We start from the raw sequence: 23,134 nt of genomic DNA, 5'->3' as shown, positions 1-23,134 counted from the left end.
TAAAAGAAGAAACAAAAAGATTCAAGAAACGTTACAAGCGGAAGACTGGTTCGGATTTCGGAGCAGCAAAGTTAGTGGGGACCCCCTTTCCTGCCCCTTTTCTCACTCAACATGAACAGTTGATTACCTCTGGTCCCCATAACTGGTCTTTTCAAAGGACAGCGAGCACATAATTATTATTTATATCTCCAAAGAACGCATGGGAGAGACCCCTCCCTCCACTGTCCACTGTGCTGGTCCGGTATGACAAAGACATCACCACCACAAAGCAAAACAAATCAGAGTCATCATCACTCTTGTGACCAATTGCACCGGGCCACTTTCTCCAACTCTAACCTTCTTCCCAAAATGTGCTCCTTTATTGCATTTCCAAAAAATATATATATATATCTGCTCCTTTATTGGTCCTCATGACAGTAAAAGAGCTGAGCATTACTCGTCAAAGGAAAAAACACGACAGCAACATGGGTCCCCCGGTAAAACGTTCCCTTGCGAAACGAGAACCCCCAGTGTCGCCAAGCTACACAATCCCAAAGCCCTCTCCTCCACAGATATGACATCTCAACTTACACTCCCAAAACTGGCTTAGCAGAAAACAAGAACAGTTTCCATTACTGATGAATCAACAGGGTTCCTATGTGTGGGAATCATAAACAGTTTTAGCTATCTATATTTATGGTGTGGTTATGTTCGTATGGCCCTTATCATACCAGAAACCACAAATTTCTCGTTCTTGCTTCATACTGTTGGCTGAGAATATCAAGGTAAGAAATCAATTCAATTATGACTAGCAAATTACCACGTAAGTGTCAAAAATGACATGGGATAAGACCATTAATAATATATGCTTGACAACCGGGAAACTTCAAAATTCAACTTGTTCTCAGCCACAGCTTTGGATATTGCTTGTCAAACATCCCTTTCCAACATCCAAATTGATGCAAGGCTAAAAAGTTGTGTTTCAAGTGAATTCAACTCATCAAGAGAAAAATAGTAATTTCACCAAATTGTGCATCAGGGTTGAGGGACCCAGGGCTGACCATCTCTCAATAAATAAATAAATAAAAAAGAAACTACCGTAATAGGCACAAGTCTCTGAAAGAACCACATTATAAAAGCTAACTCTTAAAGTTAAGGAACCCAACGCCTTATATAAAGCCCTTCGTTTAAGGCAACCCTCTCAATGGGACTCATGACAAATTGATGAGTCGACCTCCTGTCTATTCAATTGCTTTCCACAGTTACTACAACAGCATTCCAAAATCAACACTTGTTAAACAAAACCATTTACTCATTTTGGTCACATCATGTCTAAAGTCAAACTTCTATACTTTCATCGAATGTATTGTCCTTTTTTTTTTAAAAAAAAAAGGGTCCTGGTTTACCGCAATATGAAAATAACCATTCATCTGCAACTTCCTGAAAGTCTCAGGTCCATAGCTTTTTTCTTTTCACCTCAAAAGGTCCACAGCTAATAAACGAGAAAAACCAATCTATGGTAAACAAAAGAGGTCAATTATAACCATTATGAAAATAACCAAAAATCACCATTCTATGGCCCATAAAAGAGGTCAATTATGAACTATAAAGTCATCTGCAGCTGCCTGGACAGGAAGTAGTCGGGTCCACCAAAAGTCTAATAGTGGAACCACCAACCCACCGCGCACGTCTAAGATTCAGCTCAGGAAATGCTTATCGTCTCTTTTTCCATTTCTAAGTACTTTTGGCCATTAATAAGTGGTAACAAACAGATATGACTACCAAACAGTGATTTGATAGACCATTGGACAAATAAAAGAATTGTGCAAAGTAGAAATGCCGATATACTATCATTCCATTCACAAAGAACCACATAGTACACGGTAAAGAACGACGTCTGGCCCCATCTACACAGACTATTGTACACATATCAAATGATGAAGAATCAAATCGGAAATCAATTTAAATGGAAGAGCTATCATCAAGAGCAATATCATTCTTCATTTTCTTGTCCCGGATAATTACCTAGTTGCTCCATCCGCCAGCTCTCATGAGGGGCGACGTGTTCATGTGAAGGAATGTAATGCTGCAAAAAGGTAAATTAATTCAGCATTTACAGATTTGACAAACACAACACTCTGAACTCGTTATTGGAATATCTAATAAGCCTATATATATGGTGCATGTTCACAGGTGCCAGAGCAACAGCAAAATTCTTTTGAGCAATTGCAACACAGAAGTGTAATTCATATAGAGAGAAATATAAACATGCACGAGGCCTAATATATCACCATAACTTCAGATAAGAAGTCCTGCACAAAGTCTTATCCAAGTTTACCGACTTGGCTTTTATTTTAGGAATCGAATAGCGGCCCTTAAATTGATCTATTGACCGCATACCGTAGCAGGCCACCCATTATTTTATAAATTACCAGCACACACAAATGTTGAATTATCTTTTGCTCATCACTCTGGTAAAGCAATCTACCATTCATCTCCAGAAGATATGAATACACAAAATCTGAACGCAAATTTTTCAAGTAGATAATTTTTAATGCGTCCTGCCACATAATTTAAGGGTGGAAATTAACATAGTTGTGGTTAGACCTCCATCTTCGTCACAAGTTCCTTGGCCGTTGGAGCAGAGATAATTATATTTCGAGCACCAGGCTTAATGAAACCTTCTTCAACACCATTGTCAAATAAGGCAAGCAAACAGTTATAGTAACCATCAACATTCAGTAGACCAACCTGTACAAAATGATATGCAGTTAACAATTTTTATCAGCAGGCGAAGGATTTTATCTTATACTGGAACATGCCAAGTTACCGGTTTTTTATGAATCCCCAGTTGGGCCCAAGTTATCATCTCCAACAGCTCTTCCATGGTTCCATACCCTCCTGATTGTAAAGAAAAAGGAGGAGAATGGCGTGGGAATAAGTGTCAATTTATGCAGTATAAAATGACAATAAAAATATTGCAGTACGATCCTGTCAACAAAAAAACTAGGGTATACGATCAAGAAATAACTCTGACGACATTTACGTGAAACAAGAGGTACAACAACCGATTATTTTTCTAAATCACTGACGAGAGCTTTTCTGGTAAGTGGTAACTACCGGGGAGAGCAATAAATGCATCAGCCTCTCGAGCCATTGCAGCTTTACGCTCATGCATATCTGAAACGATTCTCACTTCTCCTACTGTTTCACCAGATATCTGTCCAAATGATCCATAGCAACATGCTAATTATACTTTGTTATAATTATTTTCTATTGAGAGCAGATATAACATTCTTTCGATGATAAAGAGATTATAATCATAACAGTTGTAAATTTCTCCCGGCCCTGCTGAGAAGTGAGAAATGAAATGCCAATGACACGTTTATTCACAAACAAGATAAATTGCGAGAAGTAAACGGAAAATCAATTTATTTGAAAGTTACTGGTATAGGTAGAAGTTAGGCAGCTAGGAGCACAAAACACAAATACCTCAATAGGCATAAGAGCTTTCGGAATTATCCTGCATGTAAAGAAGGAAAAAGAACGGTGACACACTAATCAATAACACCAGCTTACAAAAAATGGCAAGGGTATTGATGGAGGGGGGGGGGGGAGGACAAGAGAATCCGCAATGAACGCTGGGAAGAATGTTGTCTTAGTTGCATACCCAAGGACACGGCAGCCTCCATCATACACTCTCTGAGATATTAAGCCCATCAACCCAACACTTCCTCCACCGTAAACCAAGTCTATCTTCCTCTTCACCTGTAATTCCCACCACAAGAACACGCTCAATAATTATCGGAATCTCCACGGTTCTGCGCACAGACACCGTGATCGTACACACTTGTTGATTATCAAGGCAGCATTTCTCGACTGCAAGGTAGTTAATTGTTATTTTCCAAAGAAAACGAGTTTAATAAAACATACAAGACCCGAGTTTCAAAACGTCGAACACCCGGTAAACAGAACAACCAGAAGAAGTAAGAGTATCAGTAATCAGTGATAGAGGAATATAATCGAAGAGAGCTTAAAAAAAGACAAGTGACGCTGACCAGTTCATTGCCCAATTCAATCGTAGCGTCGCTAAAGACTTCCCTATTGCCGGAGTTGCTACCGCAAAAGACACAGACGCTCTTGAACTTGCTTCTCAGGAAACCTTCCTCCATTCAAAATGAGAGATTTCTTTGTCTGTTTTCGGGTTTTTAATTTAAATCCCAAACATGGAGAAGAACAAAGCAAGACAAAAAGGTAGCTCTTGCACAGATTATATTTACTTTTATTATTTAAAGAAAAAAAATAAGGCTTTTAAACAACCAGCAATAGCGAGAGAGATTCTTTGAACTTCGGAGGGCAGGCCGGGTTATTCCATCAACAATGGACGAGTAAAGCATATATAACCGGAGAAGAGAGATCGATAAGAACCCCCTTTTTTTTCTTTTTTCTTTTTTCTTTTTTTTTTTTAAGTGAAGAAAACACGGGAAGCCCACATGCTCTATATCCTTTCCAATCTAACGTCTATTTGTCGGCTTTGTAACTTAGGGTCGATTCACCAACAACTGCACCTCCTTTTTTTTTTTTTTTTCCTTCCTTTTAAATTTGAATCTAAATGTAAATATTGAATTCTTTTGTATAGAATAGTAGATAACAAATCTATTTTCCATATTGTTTACCAAGAAAAACCATACCTCCTTTTCCTCTTTATTCTACTTTTTTAAGGGAATTATATTGGACTTTGACTTTAATTATATTTTCTTTTTTAAGGAATATTTGAATTATATGGTTTTCTATTGGCTAAAATATACTTTTAGTCTTTTAACTGTCTATAAGATTTTATTTTGATCCCTTAACTTTAAAAAGTAAATTTTTAGTCCTCTAACCCTAAAACTATTAAGAAAAAATGACGATATTAAACTCTTGAATGCTGATAAAATATTACTAAATGCTAACATATTCAGTTTAAGATTCAAAACAACCATGACTGTTATAAAAAATCATTATTTTTTTTACCAGAAATAAAAAATCATTATTTAAGATTAATAATTTTGGGGTTAAAGGACTAAAAGTATACTTTTTAAAATTAAGATGTCAAACTAGAACCTTACATAAAGTTAAAGGATCAAATGTATATTTTAACCTTTTCTATTTTTGAATCATTCTATTCCTTAAAATTAGAATGTTAATAGAATAACATTTTTCTACATACTATCTCCGTTTCTTAATATAAGATCTTGTTTGACTTTTATTTTTATCCTAATTATAAGACCCCAATCTACTTTGTCTCTCATATTTATCTATTTTTTCTTATGGTAGTCCTTCTAATAATGATAGTTGTAGCTTATATATTTGATTAGTAAGGATATTTTAAGAAAGACAACACCTATTTATAATAAATAACTAATTTAATTTATTTTTTTAATTTCTTAAATTAACTAATTAATTCTTATAATTACGACCGAATGTAGTAGTTGTTTTCACCGGACAACATCTTATAATTTAAACGTATACCAATCACTTTTTTTTTTTTGGGATGAACATACACCGATGCCTTTTGTCCGAAAAGGGCAAAAAGCCTATACCAATCACTAACTGCTGCACTCTTGTACCCGATACAGATGTCCTGACGAGATACAGTGCACAGGATTCAGAAAATAATTTATATTCTTCATCGCAAGCGCATAATAAGACCTATTAAAAAATTTTAATTATAAATCACATTATTAAAATTTTTAATTTAATTATATAATTTTAGTCTTTGTTTATTATTGTATTAACTTTATTCTCTTTAGGTATAATATATGTTACATGCAGATAAAATAAAAAAATTATTAAATTTTAAAACAAAATTAATAAATGAAGTTTGAGATTTTTGATGTGTTGAAGTAAGAGTAGGATTCTAATAAATTTAGGCGTTTTGAGGAAAAAGAACAGGTTGTGCGTGTTGGCCAAAAATAGCGAGCGAGGGCCTTGGCGTCTCTATTTTCTTCCGCTCCATCCCTGAATTCAAGCGCCGTACGTACGTAGTTCCTCGTCACGTCGACGTCGTCCCACCCAGAAAAACACACACTCGCTTTTGATTCTTTTCCAAGTTCCATACAAAAAATTACCGTTGGAACTTGAGCAAATCAATCCACACGTACGCTCCTTCGCGCACTCATCATAATGCAGTTCATCAGCATCAACCATTAAACGAAAGAGATTATCGAAGCAAGAGGGGAACCCATAATTTCCCTGGAAAGTTAAATGCATGTAATGGGAAGAAGAATCCCAGATGATAATCTCTCGTTGTCGCTGATACTGCACCCTGTTCTTTATTTATCCTTCGTAGCCGTAGGCGTGGTTGCCAGTATCGCCATAGTCACGTCTCTATGCAGCATTCTCACATTCTGGAAAAAACCATCTTCAGAAGAAAGAAAAAAGGCGGGCCCGAATTCGCCGGGGGCGGAGGCGACGGAAACCACACCTCCGGATCCTCAGGGGGAAGGCGCAGGGGACGAGAACGAGACGGGCGTGAAGGAGCTGCCTCTGCCGCCGGCAATGCAGTATCAAGGCAATAATGACTCGTATGCATCGGTTAAAATGAAAAGAGCAGCTTCAGAGAGAAAAATGTCGCTCAGTCTAAGCATAAAAATGCCGAGAGCTTTGTCAGTGGCGAGAATGGGCAAGGATCATCTGAAGGAGGAGGCTGTGAAGAAAATGAAGGGGAAACAGGAGGATTCTGTGTGGATGAAGACGATAATACTAGGGGAAAAATGTCAGATCCCTGAAGATCAGAACGATGCAGTGATTTATGATCGAAAGGGTAAGAAAGTGGAGGCCTACCACCCTAAAACAAGGAGCTCCATGTCCTGTTCTAATATCTCTTTCATTGATCCCGATGAAGCTCCCCAGGGCGCCCAACCCCAGAACCAGGAAGAAAATCGCAATACGTCTTGATTCAATTCATTATCTGTTCCTGTCTTGTTTAGGATATATAGTTCAGTCCACCAATGAATTGCGACTATTTTGTGATGATCAACGGAGAGGGCATCAATTTTTTCTGCCAGGAAAAACCAGTTAATTAACATTAGATGGTTGCAAGTACTAATCTTATTTTAATTTATTATACATGTCCTTTCATAGTAGTCGTTTTTAGAATCATTCCCTGAGACTCAGGTAATTCAATTTAAGGAGGAGAAATTATGATTGGCACAAGGGCAAGTGCAAGTTCAATCATAAACAGAAGTCTCGGTTTTAGTGTTGATCGTGCAAATGCTACAGCTAAAAGAATCAACCGTTCTCTTTTCATCCCTATCAGAGTTCTGAACCAGAATCCATAGTATCAAATACTGTCATGGGCGTCGGATCCATTCCTGATTCCTGAAAATATTACTAAAATGTAAAAGATGCATTTTCTTTCCTTCTTCTTTTCCTCGGATGGATTTATTAGATTGAGAGATCAGAGTCAGACCAACGTAAAACCAACTATTACACAGAAAAAATAGAAATGCTGCCATGAATGTTTACGAGAATGATTGGGACAGATGATAGACTTATCTTTCAATTAATTGCCTTGCCCAGCCCAGAGAGAAGAGAAGCCATTATCAAGAAATGATTTGTCATCGTCGTTGTTTGTTCCCTCTTCCTCGTATACTTCATTGATGCATGTTTGGTTTGATGGGCCCGGTAAAGGGTGGGTACAGGAAACGAGATGCTTCTCTTTTTTTTTTTTTCCTTTTTCCTTGAGCACATAATCTGATTTCTCTCTAACCTAACTAATCACGTAGACTAATTGAGAATTTTAGATAGAAAGTGTTTTTTTTTTTGGCTTCAATTAAGATAAAAATTTAAATTTTGTTAGTAACCTTAATATTTTAAGAAATGAATCAAATGATATTATCCTTCCAGAACTATCATTTTATCTGCGATATTTTCTCTTTGCTTTCTATTCTAACTCTCCAAGTATTTTTCACTCTAAAAAAATTATCAAGGAACATTAAAAAAATTGAATATTTACGTATGCATTTTCAATAGCAACTTACAACTAAGTTTTTCTGGCCAAAAAAGAACTTACGATTAAGTTTAGTATGCTCTATATTGAGATTTTTTTTAAATCAAGGATGAACTCAGACAAATTTGCTTGAGATATTAAATTAAAAAAATATTTATAGTTATTTTTAGTCCATTCTTTACGTTATGGAGAGGTGTTTTAATATTTTTTTAAAAAAATCTTGGTGAGTTTTCGACTCGTGAGTAATTAAACGAATACAAAGGAAATATTAATCTTCATGAGAAAATGAAATATTAAAAACAGGGAGGAAGCATAAATGACTTCTGAATTTGGGAAAATGGTTGCATATATATTTCTGAAAGAGAAGAGTTCTCTATGATTAAGGCAAGGCATGAAGGGGTTTAATTTGTATCATTCTTTGTTTTTTTTGTAGTGCTTCTCCATCCTTAATATAGGACCCAATTATTGAATTGACTTTGATCCTAAATATAAGACCCATTTTTCATATTCCTCCGGTCCTTAATATAGGACCTAATTGGTGAGTTGGTTTTGGTCTTAAATATAAGACCCATTTCTCATATTTATCAATTTTCTCTAAATTACCCCTATGGATACTCCTTCAACCATAATCAAGTAGAAGAGGAAAATGAGGTATTAACAAAGATGATTATGATATTTTAAGAAAAAAATGTCACATTTCTTATAATTAACTAACTTACCTAACTTCCTTAATCTAATCAAATTAGTTAAACGGGTCTTATATTAAGGACCGGAGGAGTATTTATCAATTTTCTCCAAATCACCCATATGGATACTCCCTTAACCATAATCAAGTAGAAGAAGAAGATGGGGTATTAAGAAAGATGATTATGATATTTTAGAAAAACGTGTCACATTTCTTATAATTAACTAACTTATCTAACTTCTTTAATCTAATCAAATTAATTAAATGAGTTTTATATTAAGGACAAGAAGAACATTAATTTTTAAACATAACACACGCCGTCATTTCCTTTATTCAAAAGAGAGAAACCAAATAAGCACGCCAGCAAAAGTATATTTTTAAAATTCTAAAATTTGGAAAGTTCTGAGTTCATATATTTTTTTTGACCAAGTCCTGATTTCATATAGTTTTTATTAAAACACAAACATAAATAAAATAATTTTTAACGAGAAGCTTGTGGGTTTAGCTCCGAATTTTAAATTTTGGCGTGTGCAAAACGCAGGGACGAGGGAGTTCCACCGAAAATCAAATTGCAAACAGCCGTTCGCCGATTTGCTTGCCCGCCACATCAGAATCAGAATCACTCCTTCCTTCCCCGAAATAATCGAAGCTTCCGTTCACATTCGCATCTCTCCTGTTTCCCATCGCTTGCCAGGTTTCTTATAAGAAAGGCGTCGGAGCCAAAGCCGTCATCTTTCTCTCCAGGGAGGAGGACGGGTATCTGTTTCTCGTTCATATTCTTTCATACCTGTTCTCCTTCGAACCCATCATCCACTTCTTGGTTGTTTTCTTTTCATTCCTTGACTTTGATTCTCCCTCTCTTCTTCCATTGTCGTCATGGTTGGATTCAATTATCAGCGTACGCGGATTGCCTGTAGTTCAATGCGTGCGTGCAATCTGTAATTTGAAGGGGATTTTCTCACCTCGCCTTTCTTGCCCATTATTTTCTTGCATTTATACGCTAGGGATCATTCTCACACCTGCGTTGATCGCATCGACGTAGAATGGAAGTACTGTGGTTCTGACCCCAAGTCTTGGTATTCTTCAATCTTGAAAGTGCGACGACCGAAGAGATCAGTCTATTATTTTTGCGACAGACTCGTCAGATCTGTTGATGTATCCAATCGTTGCTGAAAAGGATCGGCTTGTGAACATACCCAATTCATACCTGGGTGTCCTCAGGCCATTGGATTTGCCCATTGAACAAATAGACTTCTCATTCTGTTTTTCAATACAAAGGTGGAATAAGGAGTTTTCCGAGCTGCAGAGTGGATAAATAAAGCTCGACAAATTTGTAACATTTCTCGATTTGGAAGAGTCGTTAAGAATGGATTCGTCACAAGAGCCTGCGCTATCCGCTAATGTTGCTGGTTTAGTGGATAATGCGTCGCTCAAGGGGAAGAATTCCAACCTCGATGGCATGCCTGTGTACGTCAAGGAGTTAATTGCCGGTGGATTTGCCGGTGCACTTTCTAGGACTGCTGTTGCGCCCCTGGAGCGGGTCAAAATACTTTGGCAGGTAGAGATGAGCTTCCTTTTTTACTTCTCACTTCATGTCATTTTACATACTTATCTCATTACTGAATTGAGTTCAATGTGTAATGATGAAAACATCTTTATTATTGTATTCAACTATTTTATTGGCATTGTTCCTGCACATGGTTTATCCTCAATATAGTATGGAGAGCTGGAAATTCTTATTTTTAACACATACAAGATGAAGATAATCTGGATTACATGCTTGCAATTTGGCATGCATAAAGTGGCTAGAGCTCGTTATCCCCTGCCTCAATAGATATTGGTTCTTTTGCTTCTTTATAAAATGCTGAAAACTCTGGTTTCTTACGCATATCTGGTGTTATATATACACGAATCTGTGTGTGTATTGGCATACGCATAAATGTCAGTTTTTTGTATTGCTCCTTCACTTGTAACTTCTTCATATATAATATATTGATTGGTGGCAGTATACTTTGCTTTAGTCTTCCCCCCACCCCCCTAAATTTTTTTTTTCTTTCTTTCATTTTACCTACAGACAAGGACACCAGGATTTCACTCCCTTGGTGTTTATCAATCTTTAAGCAAGTTAATGAAGAATGAAGGTTTGCCAGGATTATACAAGTAAGATAGAACTTCCTGTAGTCTACACCCTTTTTCATGTTTCTTTGGTCCACAGGTGTACTCTGTAGCTGCGTTTACATATGCTTATTTGGTGGTTTCAGAGGAAATGGAGCGAGTGTTGTCCGGGTTATTCCTTATGCTGCCTTGCATTTTATGACATATGAGCGGTACAAGTGTTGGATCTTGCAGAATTGGCCAGTGTTAGGATCAGGTCCTGTCATTGATCTTTTAGCTGGATCCGCAGCTGGAGGCACTTCAACTTTATGTACATATCCTCTGGACCTTGCCCGTACAAAACTTGCTTATCAGGTAGGGATATCCACTAAACATTTCTATGTTTGAAAAATATTTTCTAGATGTCTCCTCTCTGGCAAAACTACATGCAATTTCTTATTTTGAAACCTCATTTCTCTTTTTATTCAAATGAAAAGGAAAAAGAGTAGACGGAGGGACGTTGTGTTAACTTCCAAAGGAGACCAGCAAAGTATTTATCATGGTGTTTGTAGAACACTTAAAGCATGCCTGGATAGAGTTTGGTAGAATTTTAGCTTAATAAGAAATAGATCAAAAATAACACGAACTGATGTTGTGGTCTCAATGCATATGGCCTTGGGTATGTCTCATAAAAGGTAACACAGTCAACTATGAGTAGCATTGCGTTCAACATGTTAAAAAACCCAAGACAATGAAAACTGAGAGACTAGCTTAAAGAATGTTGGCCTAAAGTTGCATTCACATTGAGGACAGTATATTAGTAGATCTGTTACAACTTAAGCCTCTTAAACATGCAATCTCATCTTTGTTAAAATATTATAGGTGGGAGACACAAGAGGAAGTGCAAAAGATGTTCCTTCTCGACCTGCCCATAATGGAATTAAAGGTGTTCTTACAAGTGCCTACAAGGACGGGGGAGTTCGGGGACTTTATAGAGGTGTAGGTATGTACATCCTGGGATTTAGCCATTAAATTATATGGATCCATTTCATGTTAAGCATTAGTGGCTATGGATAAAGAATGCTTTTGTCTATTGGAAGGCTTGCTTCTAGTGAGAAGGCTTTTTTTGGAGCATGTCTGATGGAATATAAGAATGATATATATATTTTGAAGAAACCTCCTATAAAACGAAATCTGTATCTATCTTATGTTTGTATTTTATTACTTTCTGTTTTTATTAAATGAGCTGCAAGCGAGATGTTTCCTTCATGAAAAGGAATCCTTATATTTTTTTTGGCTTTTATGTTTCCTTCACAAGAAGGAAACCTTGGCAGTGGGATGAGAAATCCTTGTCCCTTCCATTTCTCTGCTATATCTTATTTTTAGGCCCATCCCTGCTGGAACTCCTTTTTTTTTTTTGCCCCTTTAGGACCAACCCTTGCTGGAATTCTTCCATATGCTGGTTTGAAGTTCTACATGTATGAGAAATTGAAGATGCACGTTCCTGAAGAACATAAAAAGTCCATTTTGATGCGACTCACTTGTGGAGCTCTGGCGGGCTTGTTTGGACAGACTTTAACATACCCTTTAGATGTTGTTAAGAGACAGATGCAGGTGTGTCAATACAACTCTGTATCATCAGTGTAGAACTTTTACTTTTTGGTTGTGTGTGTATTGCGGTTTAAAATTTGATTCTAGAGGGCTTATGCTATTTACTATCTAGAAGCTTCCATATTATGCAACACCCTTTACTGTCAACTTGGAACTTACAAAGGACTCTGTTTTGAGCTTTCCTCATTTTATATTTGCTTGTGCAGGTTGGCAGCCTGCAGAATTCAGCTCATGGTGATGTCAGATACAGGAATACATTAGAGGGACTTAGGATTATTGTTGCTAATCAAGGATGGAGGCAGCTGTTTGCAGGCGTAAGCATAAACTACATTAGGGTAATCGCCACTCATCCAAACTTTTCTTATACATCTTTTCAACATGTTTTTGGTTTGTTTTTAGCTATTAAGTATAGTGAAGCTCTGCCAAATTCTTTCTTGGCAGGCAAATTTCGTGTTCATATGGATTTTTTTGTTAGTTAATAGGCCGTTGTTTTGTCTCTAATTCCCCAGAATCTGGAATAGATTGATATCCCAGTCTTTATGGAATGGGATCGACTGATCTGATCTCCGTTGCAAAAGAGTATATAAAGCCTTTGGCATATTATAATTCATGAAATTGAGTTTATTAGTTAAATGAAGTGGGTCATGAATTTGGTTCTTGTTGTGGTATAAAATCGTTAGGATCTGATCTTTCCCAGAAGTGGCTACTCGGCTGGGTAACAAGTGAATCTTATGGGGAAGCTTTGGTCCAGCACAGAGGGACACGAGTAACGTACTGGGCCATGCTGGTTTCATTTGTCCGTGTAGACACAGGCATCGAAAATGATGATTTGGGCTATAATACTAGTTAATAATAGTGCCTTACGATTTGTTTGTTCTCTCCAATTCCTTAAAAGCAGAACCATTTGGATCCTTACGGTTACCCAGAGATGCGTATTCTGTTATCCGATAAAAGATAATCTGTAGACAAGGATAAGAATCCAAGTTTGAGCTTTCCATAGCATCACCCTCTTGTCTAGTGAGTGAAGAAACCTAAGTTCATCTTTATGTCGCAAATAGGATTGCAGACTAACCCTTGGTTGAATTTGTAATTTGTGTTCGGTTTTACCACGTTGCCTTTTTAACGTTGCTTGCCATGATGCCAGATTGTTCCATCAGCGGCAATTGGTTTCACGACATATGACATGATGAAGGCTTGGCTTGGCGTAGCACCCCAAGAGAAGAAGTCGTCTTTATCAGTTTCCGCTTCATAATTGTCCACTGCTCACTGCGTCACTGATAATTAGTCTTTTTTTTTTTTTAAAGGCCACAACTACGTATCCATTAACAATAGTTACAGACACTGATCACTGGTTCCATTATTGCCTCAGATGTGAAGCCAAAATTACACATTTTTATTGTATTTAGGGTGATTCCTGTTATAAGATTTTCTAACTTCAATGTTAACGTCCATGTGGTAGTCCATGTTGGTCTATATTTATTTGAAAAATTAAGTTATGGAGACCACGGTGAGTTTTGGGGTCCTTGGCATCACAAGCCCTATTTTTTTTTGAGAGCGACTCTTGTTGTTGGTCATCCCCATGGCTTTAATACTTTATACATGCGCATAAAAGTTTGTATTTTGAGTCGCTTCGCTGGACCACACTTTGGACTGAGGTTGAATCACGGGTTATTATTTACTGTTTCGTTTTTTGGTGCCAGTATGATGGTTCTACTGTGAGATGGTGTTGGGTTGAATAAAAATATTACTGGATACTATATAGAACCAATATATCAAAATGAGATGAAAACGATTTGATGATTCAGCATTACGCTTGGTATGACATAAAAAAATATTTCTGAAGTATCTAATTGAATGGAAATAATAGGTAATAGATGAATAAAAAATGAATATGAAGAACTAAACTAAAAGTATTTTTGAAACCAAGAAAAGCTAGAAAAATGAGACCTCAATCCATGGAAGATTTGAATGTGGCACGACTCCTCAGTTATAAATGTGCTTGTTAATCTGTGAGTTTTGGATGATTCCAAATCCTATGTATCAGTATGTTCTGTGGGGTATGCCGGAGCAGCTTACCAGGTTTTGGGAGGGCAGATTTTGAAACTTCATTTTGGTGGTCGCAATTTATATCCGCAGGCAGCTCTTGGCCTTTGACATGAACGTTGATGTGTGATCCATTGGTATGCTGACTTGGAACTTGTTAAATGTTGCAAGTACGAATCGTCCAATGTCTGGAAAAATTCCTCCGCATTTAATAATAAAGTAACTATGCCCCCCAAGGCTTTATTTTTTTTTATGCATTGTATTCTTCCTTCCTTCAACGGCTTTTAATTGTTTTTGCAGTCAAATTGTCAGTCTGACATGGTTTCATTTTACTTTCATTATTAAAAGTGGCTGAAGTTACTACGAGTATAAAATTTAAGGTAAGCCCTCGGAGGAAAAAAAATTGCCACTACCAGCTTCCTGCATTGTTTATGGCAACAAAAGCAAACACGCTCGTCTGGGTCTCTGCGGTCTTCCTTTTGGAAAGATGTGATGCAATTCCAAGGCAGATACAGTAGTAATTTGTCATAATTAATTAAGGTTAGCGGCACACTCTTTGGGGCTGCATTGTTAGTACATGTTGTTATTGTCATTTTAAAACAGAGACCTGCTTTTCCTTTGACTATTTGTCGTGTTTGTTTGTTTGTTTTCATTTCCCACCACGAACTCCTTTTAATCCTCATACTACAAAAATGCGATTCTTCCTCTGTTTTTTGTCCTCCTTTTGCGCCTTTCATGAGCGTGGCTGAGCGCCAGATCTCTGAGTCAACCCAGCAACTTTGTTGATAATAGATGCTTCACTGTTCTCGATAAGCCAGAGATCCGTTTCTGTCATTTGAATTGAATCCCCCCGCCCCATCCTTTCTAATGCGTTAAAAAAAGTCGGGCCCATTATCCACGTTGCTTCGATCCAAAGTTTCCACGTTCCCAGGCTTTCATTGCTCCATTTCAAACTCACTGTTAATCCTCCAAGGGAAGCTGAACGCCTAGACCAGTAAAAAAACCCAACTTCACAACTTAACCCTCTAATCTCGGATCCATCTACCTGATTGTCTGAGAGATGATTATTGACTTCAAATTAGTATACTAAAATATGTTGTAATACTTTGCTGACATTTGACAGTACTAATTCAAAACATTTGTGTTTTTAGTGGACAATAATATATATTTCGTCTTTTGTTTTCTTCTTGGCAGCGCAATGTTTACAGATGTACTGAAATTACAAATATGATTGGGTGAGGTGGAATGGCCAGATGGGCATGCGCCTGGGGGTCACTTGAAAAGCAGAAAAGGGGCAGAGATCTTAACTGCACTGACTCGTAAGATCCTTTGTCCGATGGCGACTTGGCCTTTGTTCCCTTTCCTTTCACTTTTAACCACAAAGGCTTTGTCCCTTTTCATGTTTTTCCATAGCCTGCTGGACCCCACCTCTTCCTCTACAATCGAGCTCCTCTTTCCCAACCTTCTTTCGTCCGTTGCCACCCTTCCTTTTGAATTTCAAATCTCCCACTTCTTCCACTTCCAACGCCCCATACTCCCCCACTAACATCCCCATCCCCCACCTTCGCCCTCATTTCTCTCTCTCATATCCAACTCAACTTCATTCTGCTGTTTTCTTTCTTTTTGTTATCACTCGCCCAACTTTGTATTCTCTCTGTTCTATCTTCGTTTTGTTACAAGTCTCTGTTTGAGTTCTGTTTTCCGTTCAGGAGCAAGTCCGTTTCTTTGTACCCAGGGATGGGTGCTTCTGGAAAATGGGTGAGATCTTTAATCGGGCTCAGGAAGTCTGATAAGGATGACCATGTAAGTTTGTATGCTATCTTAATCAAGTTTATTGCTTTATCCTCCCAACTTGTTTTGTTCCTCTCTGTAATGACACCAACTTGCCTTTCAGGCCAAGGAGGGTGGAGGCAAGAGCAAGAAGTGGAGGCTATGGAGGAGTTCTTCTGGGGACATGACTTCCTGGAAAGGTTTCAAAGGAAACCACAGAGCTGCCTCCGAGGGTTCTGATTCTCCGGTTGCTGATGCTTTTACAGCTGCAAAGGCCACCGTGATTCGAGCTCCCCCTAAGGATTTCAGACTTGTTAGGCAAGAGTGGGCAGCAATAAGAATTCAAACTGCCTTTCGCGGTTTCTTGGTATGATTTGCATACCCTCTTTATTTGTTTTTCCCTTTGTCTTTGTTCTTTTCCCTTTTCCTTTATTTGTTCTCTGTGTTGTTGAAAAGCTCAATGATGACTTCTCTAAGCTGTATGTTATTTCTGGTTTGATTGGACACAGTAACAAATAATGGGGCTTTTCAAACGATGCCTGATGATGTGAAGGTCTTCGCTTTTAAATATTTTTCTTTTTTTAAAGAAGATTCTGTTCACTTTTATGCCACTGTAGATCTCGCCTCCTTTGATATGTAATTTGAACACACCATTGATGTGTTGTTTCAAGTAGTCCATGAGAGAAGTTAGGCTCAAGCACTAAACTTTTCATCTTCAGGACCCACATTATGATCTTTGGAATGTCTTTAAGTACATAATAGTGCTCAGCGTTCTTTAAAACTACCAAGATATGATTAAGTCAATCAATCGGTGTGGAAAATGGAAACGGAAATGGTTTCCTAATGGTAGTTTGATCTCCATCACCTAGACGAAATCTGGAATGAAAAGAAGCAAAATGACTAGAAAAATTATTACATTGCTTCTTTGCTTTGATTCTTATAGCTTTCATGAAGCTTAGTCAGAGGAATGTTATCTAAATCAAATATTCTGGTCTAACTGCAGGCAAGAAGGGCCTTAAGGGCCTTGAAAGGAGTGGTAAGGCTTCAAGCTCTTGTGAGAGGTCGACAAGTAAGGAAGCAGGCTGCAGTGACGTTGAGGTGCATGCAGGCTCTGGTTCGCGTTCAAGCCCGAGTGAGGGCTCGTCGTGTTCGAATGTCCATAGAGGGGCAGGCTGTGCAAATGATGCTTAATGAACGTCGCACTAAGGCTGATCTCTTGAAAGAAGCTGAGGTCTCATCGTAATCCTTAGTTATATCAATCCATTAGTCTCCCTTTCGCTACCCATGGTTTTACACAAGTGGGATTTTGTTGTCGTTCTTTTTTTTAATTTCTATTCAGGAGGGATGGTGTGATAGCAAAGGAACTCTGGAAGATGTCAAAGCTAAGCTACAGATGAGGCAGGAAGGAGCCTTCAAGAGAGAGAGAGCAATTGCATATTCTCTTGCTCAGAAGGTAACAAAATGAGGCCAGCTTTTCACTTTTTTGCTGGTGTTCTTTTGTTGCGGGAGGAATTGATTTTTAATCTATTTTCTTTTGGGAAACCAATATAGCAATGGAGATCAACCCCTTGTTCAAATGCACGAATAAATACCGCTCTCAAGAACTTTGAGATCGACAAGGCTAACTGGGGATGGAGTTGGTTGGAACGTTGGATGGCAGCCAAGCCCTGGGAAACTAGATTGATGGAACAGTCCCAGGCCGAGGCCTCTGATAAAAGTAAAACCCCACCTCCTAAGAAGTTTGTTGATTCCTTGGCAAACTCAAATTCAAAACCTTCGGAACAAGGCTTAGTCAAAGTCAGAAAGAACAACGTCAGCACGAGGATCTCAGCTAGGCCTCCCATTGCTGGGCAAACAACGCGTTCATCCTCAAGTCCAAGTTCTGAATTTCGATATGATGAGAGCTCTGCTTCGTCTTCCATTTGCACTTCCACAACACCAATATCTGGGAATACTGGGTTGGCCTCTGAAAGGACAGAGGACGGCACCGTGAGTCGGCCGAGTTACATGAACCTCACCGAGTCAACCAAGGCAAAGCAAAAGGCAGGCAATGTTGGGTGTCACAGAAGTCAAAGGCAGCAATCGATGGACGAGTTTCAGTTCCTGAAAAAGTCAGGGATTTTCTCAAATGGGGATTCCAAAAGCACTGCAGGTTCGGGCTCTGACCCTTCAATCAACTTCTCAAGGCCATTTTACCTACCCACCCACTTGGACAAGTGCTCAACGAAGGCGCGGTGAGGATAAGTGGCTGCTGCCTCAAGTATTTAATAGATTTGAATGATGGTTGTAGTAATTTTCCAGGTTCAACATCTTGTTGTTCCCTATGTTGGAATTGAGTTAGCTATTAGCTTTTGTGCTTGCACTAGGCTTGTTATTGATTCTACTTGAGGTCGAGGCCTCGCAATTTGTACAATTGTTCGTTCCATGGGTATTTCGTATCACGCTATCCTCTAGTTCTCTCCGTGAAAACTGAAAACTACTAGTTTTTCTTCGTTTTTTGGGCTGGGTGTAAATGGTTAACTTAAGCGAGCCTAACATGGGTTCTGTACAAACACAAATCCGGGAAACCCATAAACCATAACTCGGATCGACTGTGTTCTGATTTTGTTCGTACTCCCCAAAATATCTGTAACTCTTTGTTCGTCCGAATAACAAGAAGTGCTTGAAGATAATATTTTATAGCATTTTTTTAAGAATTTGCATCCGAAGACGCTAGAAAGATAATTATTTACTTTGGGAGCAACGGCGCCTGACTCACCTGACTAATATTTAATGATACAATTCACCATCGGCTAGCTATATTGGTGTATTACACTATATAGAAATTTTAGGCAATATAGTATGCGGCGTCACTGTGTTCTCTTAACGGCCCTGAGCTTCACACCATTCTTGAAGTTAAGAACGATGCCATAGTCAAGTTGTACGGGTTTTTCCATGTCTGGAGAGTGACGAAAGACATAGTTGCGGTATAAATGAATGAGGGTAAGCTTGATCTCTTGTATGGAAAATTTCTGGCCAATGCAGGCCCGAGGACCAATTCCAAATGGTATGAATGCATAAGGATGCCTTCGTTTGGATTCTTCACATTTTGGGTCAAACCTCTCAGGTTTAAACTTTTCTGGCTCCGGAAAGTTTCTTGGATCTTTAGCTAGAACTCCTAGTGCTAACCACACCCATGTCCCCTGCCCCATGTAACTCCATATCAGTAATCAGAGATTAAGTAAATGGTCTACTCTGTATCGAAAGTAGAAATGGTTTGAACAATGAGCACGCCCACACACACAACATGCAAATACACAGTACCTTAGGGAGAAGGTAACCTCCTATTTCTACTTTATTTGTTGTCTCTCTTGCAACAAGCGGGGAGACAGTGTAGTACCTCATTGCCTCTTTAACCACCTGCATTTTTGAAGGTTAGATCTTTCTAATTTGCAATTGACTTGGCAGCAAATCTCAGGAAGTACAATTACAAGCAAACCTGATCAAGATAAGGAAATTTGTCATGGAGATCATTAGCAGTGGGTTTTTTATGAGGCGGGCCAAATGCATCGATCTCTGCCAGCAAATTTTTCTCTACTTCCGGATGTTCAGCAACCAAGTACACAATGGAAGACAGAGTAAAAGATGTGGTCGCCGAGCCAGCAAGAAGGTGCTCGTATGTGACAGCACTGACATAATCTGGGGTAAAAATATTGTCTGGTACTGATTTTGATTCTCTGGCATTCAATATGAGCGACAAGAAATCCTTAGAACTCGGGTCCCTGTTGTTAATTCTCTTCTCCACGATCTCATCAAGGCGGCCGCTCAAAGTCTTGTTGGTACGATCGATCTTCCAATCCATAGTTCCTGGAATTCTCTTCAAAATCTGCCTGCATGGCTCTTGGAGGGCGGGGACGAGAAGACCAAGTATGATGGAGAAGGAACCGGACAAGTCCATCTTGAGCTGCGTGGTGGAGTATATGTGTTTGTTGATGAAATCTGACACCCCATCACAATCACTTGTAACGCTAACACTCTTCATTGAATCACACACTAAATGAGGCTTTGATAGTCCAAAGTTGACACCAAAAGCCGCCTCCCCAATTACATCAGAAGCCAACCGGAGGGAGAGATTAGAGAAGCTCATGTCTTCTTTGCTGGAATCAAGATTCTGAGTTGCAGATTCTATATACGATTGCATCATGGGCACTAAGTTGGCCAAGTGTGATGGCTGGTACACTGACAGTATCGTGTTTCTCATGATCGTCCATCTCGAATCCCTGCATTTCATAAAATCAATCGATCGTTACAGCATGAAAACAACAAAAGGGTGTATAGGAGTTTCAAGGTTGGGTTTCAAGGAGGGGTGGTGTAGTTGTTTATACTTGGTGAAAAAGAGACCCTTTTGGTGAAGAGGGGAAGCCGAGATAGGAGAAGGAATGCTTCTGTTTCGAATATCCTTGAATTTTTTGATGCCGGCCTCTCTACACAGCTCTGGGTCTGCTATAATTATCAGTGGTTGTCTTCCCATATGAAATCTGCTCCACCAAACATTAACAAAACAGTTAAACACACAAGCTGCAGGAGTACTGTGAAACAAGGACAGGTACATGTTTCTGCAGCTAACATGTTGCGAATCTTTTCTCTCTCCCCTCGCTCCTGGGTTTTGCTTTTCTATTTCCTAAACCCGTTAAGCGTGTTGCTTCTTCTTCCTCTTCTTCTGGTTCTGTGTTTTAAATTTTTTTCCCCCCCTTTATTCCAGCAATCTTCAAGACCCAGTGAATAGATAATACGGCAACACAAAAAGCCGAAGGCTTGGAACGGTTTGGTAATAACAGACTCCGCGCACTCTCATCTTAAAGCTTACTTTCCTATATCGGATACAGTCCATGAGAATAAATATAATATTTATTTTTTTTATTTTGATTATAAATATAAGATTCTAATTTATTATATCTCTCAAAATTTATTTACTCGTATTTATTTTCAAGATAATCGTTATAATAATAATAATTTTAACTAATATACTTTATTAACAAGAATATTTTAAAAAAAATAATACATATTTATTATAAATAATTAACTTAATTAATTTTTAATCTATTTAAATTAATTAACTAACTCTTATATTAAAAATTAGAAGTAGCATTATAATATTACGGCACACTTGTTTCTAGCAATAGAAAGAAACTCGTTTTATTAAATTATGATGTTTAATGACGCGATAATTTCTCAGGAAGCAGGGAAGAAGCAAGCCGCTTTTGAGCCTGCGAATATCGACTGTCGTCCGAACGCATCTTTCGCCCTTCCTTTTTTAGATTTGCAATATTCTCTTTTTTTTTTCCTTCCAAATTTTTGGGGTTATCTCTATAAAAATTAAATTTTATTGTCTCTAACTATCTTTATACAATAAGCAACTAATGATTATGGTTAAAAAAATATCAATAGATATAACTTAGAAAAAATTAGCAAATATAATAAATAAAACTTATATTTAGAGTTAGACTTAATTCAATAACTAGGTCCTACATGAAGAAACAAAAACAGAAAAATAATTTTGATATATCAAAAAATATGAGAAAATCACAAAAAAAAAGTTTTAAAATAAAAAAATTATAAATAGGGACCCGTTACAATATTAATATAGGTTTTAGCAATAATTGATAAGCAAATAAAAACAATTTTGTGAATGGGTCCTTGTAATGCAATTTTTCAATTTTAACGATATTTATTTTGTGATTTTCGCTAAAAAATATATTTGAAATTATAAAATAGTTTTCTTAAAATAAAAATGCGAGGCGTAAGCTAGCCAAGGGGAGATATGCCTTGGGCTATGCCTATTGGCGCTTAAGAAGCGAATGACAGTGGCAAAAGGAGGGATCGAAGATATGGAAGAAGAAGAATAACAAGACGATGAAGGGACCCCTGGGCGCTTACGCCGACGGAACCAAGCAAGGCAACAAATGAGATGAAGAAATACGAGATCACAGAGTCACTAATTATTATTTCCAAGAAACTTAACCCCCTTCCCATGATTCTCTAGAAAAAGCCGCTTTGCACTTTTGAATCTCATCGGTTACCAGATCCTCACACACCCAAACAGCTTCAGATTTTTATTATTGGCCTTTTCGAGTCAACACACAAAGAAAGAGCCAAGGCGCGCGAGGCGAGCAAATGATAGAAATATGAGCTGAGCGCGAAGTGGAAGGAACAGTAATACGAAACCTGTAGATTGGGCCATACTGCTTGGCGAGTAGAGAGAAGAGATCAGGACCATACTTGGCCAGCAATGGAAGATGTCCCAGGAGTGGAACGGCTGGTGGGCCAGGAACCTTCCTCACTCCCCAATATGGCCCGTACAAATAGCGCACCACTCCCACCACCATTGCCACCACCGTCATGGCTGCTGAAGCCGAAGAAATACAAGTCAGCAACCACTGTAAAACCCCCATTTCTTCTTCTTCTTCTTCTTCTTCTTCTGGTTTGAATATACCAGGGAAGGAGACGGAGAAGATATGTGTGTGTGTGTGTATAGGCACAGAAATGAGAGGTATTGGGTTGCTGGGGGGAGAGAGTTATGATTATTAAATAAGGAGTAGGGGAATGTGGGGGTGGTGACGATCAAGTGGAGGAGAGTTTGTCGGCATGTGAATGATGGAATGAGAGAATTAGATACCTTTTTTAGTACGCAGTGGGATTTTATTATAATGTGGAGTCAGTGACTCATCCTTTCCATAGGATTTTGGATTTTGGATTGTGGTCGTGCATGTGATGGGAGGGGGGCTGGCCGGCTGGGGGTCTACGTCTCCCTCCATCCGCCAGAAGCACAGATCCATGACCCAACCCCATCACCCATTCCCCTAATCGTCTTTCATATTCTTGACCCTCAAAAACACTAAACAGCATCATAATCATTGTGGTGGATTTGCCCCTTCCTCCATTTTCAAACGCATTTGTGCTTATCTCTCTCTCTCTTTTCC

The 23,134-nt window shown here is 38.4% G+C and overlaps 4 protein-coding genes across 7 annotated transcripts; 2 read left to right on the top strand and 2 right to left on the bottom strand.

The window, feature by feature from the left end:
* Positions 1 to 1,792: 1,792 nt before the first annotated feature.
* LOC114761757 (cytokinin riboside 5'-monophosphate phosphoribohydrolase LOG8) lies at positions 1,793 to 4,311 on the bottom strand. Its single transcript, XM_028951185.1, has 7 exons — positions 4,038 to 4,311; positions 3,650 to 3,747; positions 3,472 to 3,502; positions 3,100 to 3,199; positions 2,810 to 2,880; positions 2,587 to 2,730; positions 1,793 to 2,065 (listed from the first exon to the last, which is right to left on the bottom strand). The coding sequence occupies exons 1-7, from the start codon at positions 4,149 to 4,151 to the stop codon at positions 1,973 to 1,975; spliced, it is 651 nt and encodes a 216-aa protein (XP_028807018.1). The 5' UTR covers positions 4,152 to 4,311; the 3' UTR covers positions 1,793 to 1,972.
* Positions 4,312 to 9,204: 4,893 nt separating this feature from the next.
* Positions 9,205 to 13,884, top strand: LOC114761779 (mitochondrial carrier protein CoAc1). Of its 3 annotated transcripts, none has more exons than XR_003742182.1 (7): positions 9,205 to 10,215; positions 10,732 to 10,817; positions 10,919 to 11,126; positions 11,634 to 11,754; positions 12,181 to 12,356; positions 12,564 to 12,697; positions 13,507 to 13,589. XR_003742182.1 is itself a non-coding variant. In XM_028951213.1 (7 exons), exons 1-7 carry the CDS (start codon positions 10,024 to 10,026, stop codon positions 13,612 to 13,614), a joined length of 1,029 nt encoding a protein of 342 aa, XP_028807046.1. In that variant the 5' UTR covers positions 9,208 to 10,023; the 3' UTR covers positions 13,615 to 13,884. The 3 variants fall into 3 exon arrangements, 2 of the variants coding, with proteins under 2 accessions (XP_028807046.1, XP_028807047.1); XM_028951213.1 differs by having other exon boundaries at positions 9,208 to 10,215; positions 12,181 to 12,365; positions 12,569 to 12,697; positions 13,507 to 13,884; XM_028951214.1 differs by lacking the exon at positions 10,732 to 10,817 and having other exon boundaries at positions 9,208 to 10,215; positions 11,007 to 11,126; positions 12,181 to 12,365; positions 12,569 to 12,697; positions 13,507 to 13,884.
* Positions 13,885 to 15,838: 1,954 nt separating this feature from the next.
* Positions 15,839 to 18,637, top strand: LOC114761745 (protein IQ-DOMAIN 1). Its single transcript, XM_028951175.1, has 5 exons — positions 15,839 to 16,208; positions 16,300 to 16,542; positions 17,179 to 17,406; positions 17,515 to 17,628; positions 17,727 to 18,637. Exons 1-5 carry the CDS (start codon positions 16,143 to 16,145, stop codon positions 18,411 to 18,413), a joined length of 1,338 nt encoding a protein of 445 aa, XP_028807008.1. The 5' UTR covers positions 15,839 to 16,142; the 3' UTR covers positions 18,414 to 18,637.
* A 181-nt stretch (positions 18,638 to 18,818) lies between these two features.
* On the bottom strand, positions 18,819 to 22,693 carry LOC114761744 (cytochrome P450 711A1). Of its 2 annotated transcripts, none has more exons than XM_028951173.1 (5): positions 22,380 to 22,693; positions 20,540 to 20,692; positions 19,654 to 20,434; positions 19,479 to 19,574; positions 18,819 to 19,357 (listed from the first exon to the last, which is right to left on the bottom strand). In XM_028951173.1, exons 1-5 carry the CDS (start codon positions 22,604 to 22,606, stop codon positions 19,025 to 19,027), a joined length of 1,590 nt encoding a protein of 529 aa, XP_028807006.1. In that variant the 5' UTR covers positions 22,607 to 22,693; the 3' UTR covers positions 18,819 to 19,024. The 2 variants fall into 2 exon arrangements, with proteins under 2 accessions (XP_028807006.1, XP_028807007.1); XM_028951174.1 differs by lacking the exon at positions 22,380 to 22,693 and adding an exon at positions 20,782 to 20,869.
* Between the last annotated feature and the right edge of the window lie 441 nt (positions 22,694 to 23,134).

Source organism: Neltuma alba, unplaced genomic scaffold (genome assembly GCF_004799145.2).
Source record: "Neltuma alba isolate B1F8T4 unplaced genomic scaffold, ASM479914v2 tig00011134_pilon, whole genome shotgun sequence".
Taxonomy (NCBI): domain Eukaryota; kingdom Viridiplantae; phylum Streptophyta; class Magnoliopsida; order Fabales; family Fabaceae; genus Neltuma; species Neltuma alba.
Note: the sequence above shows the minus strand (reverse complement) of the source record. Positions and strands in the feature narration are given on the sequence as shown.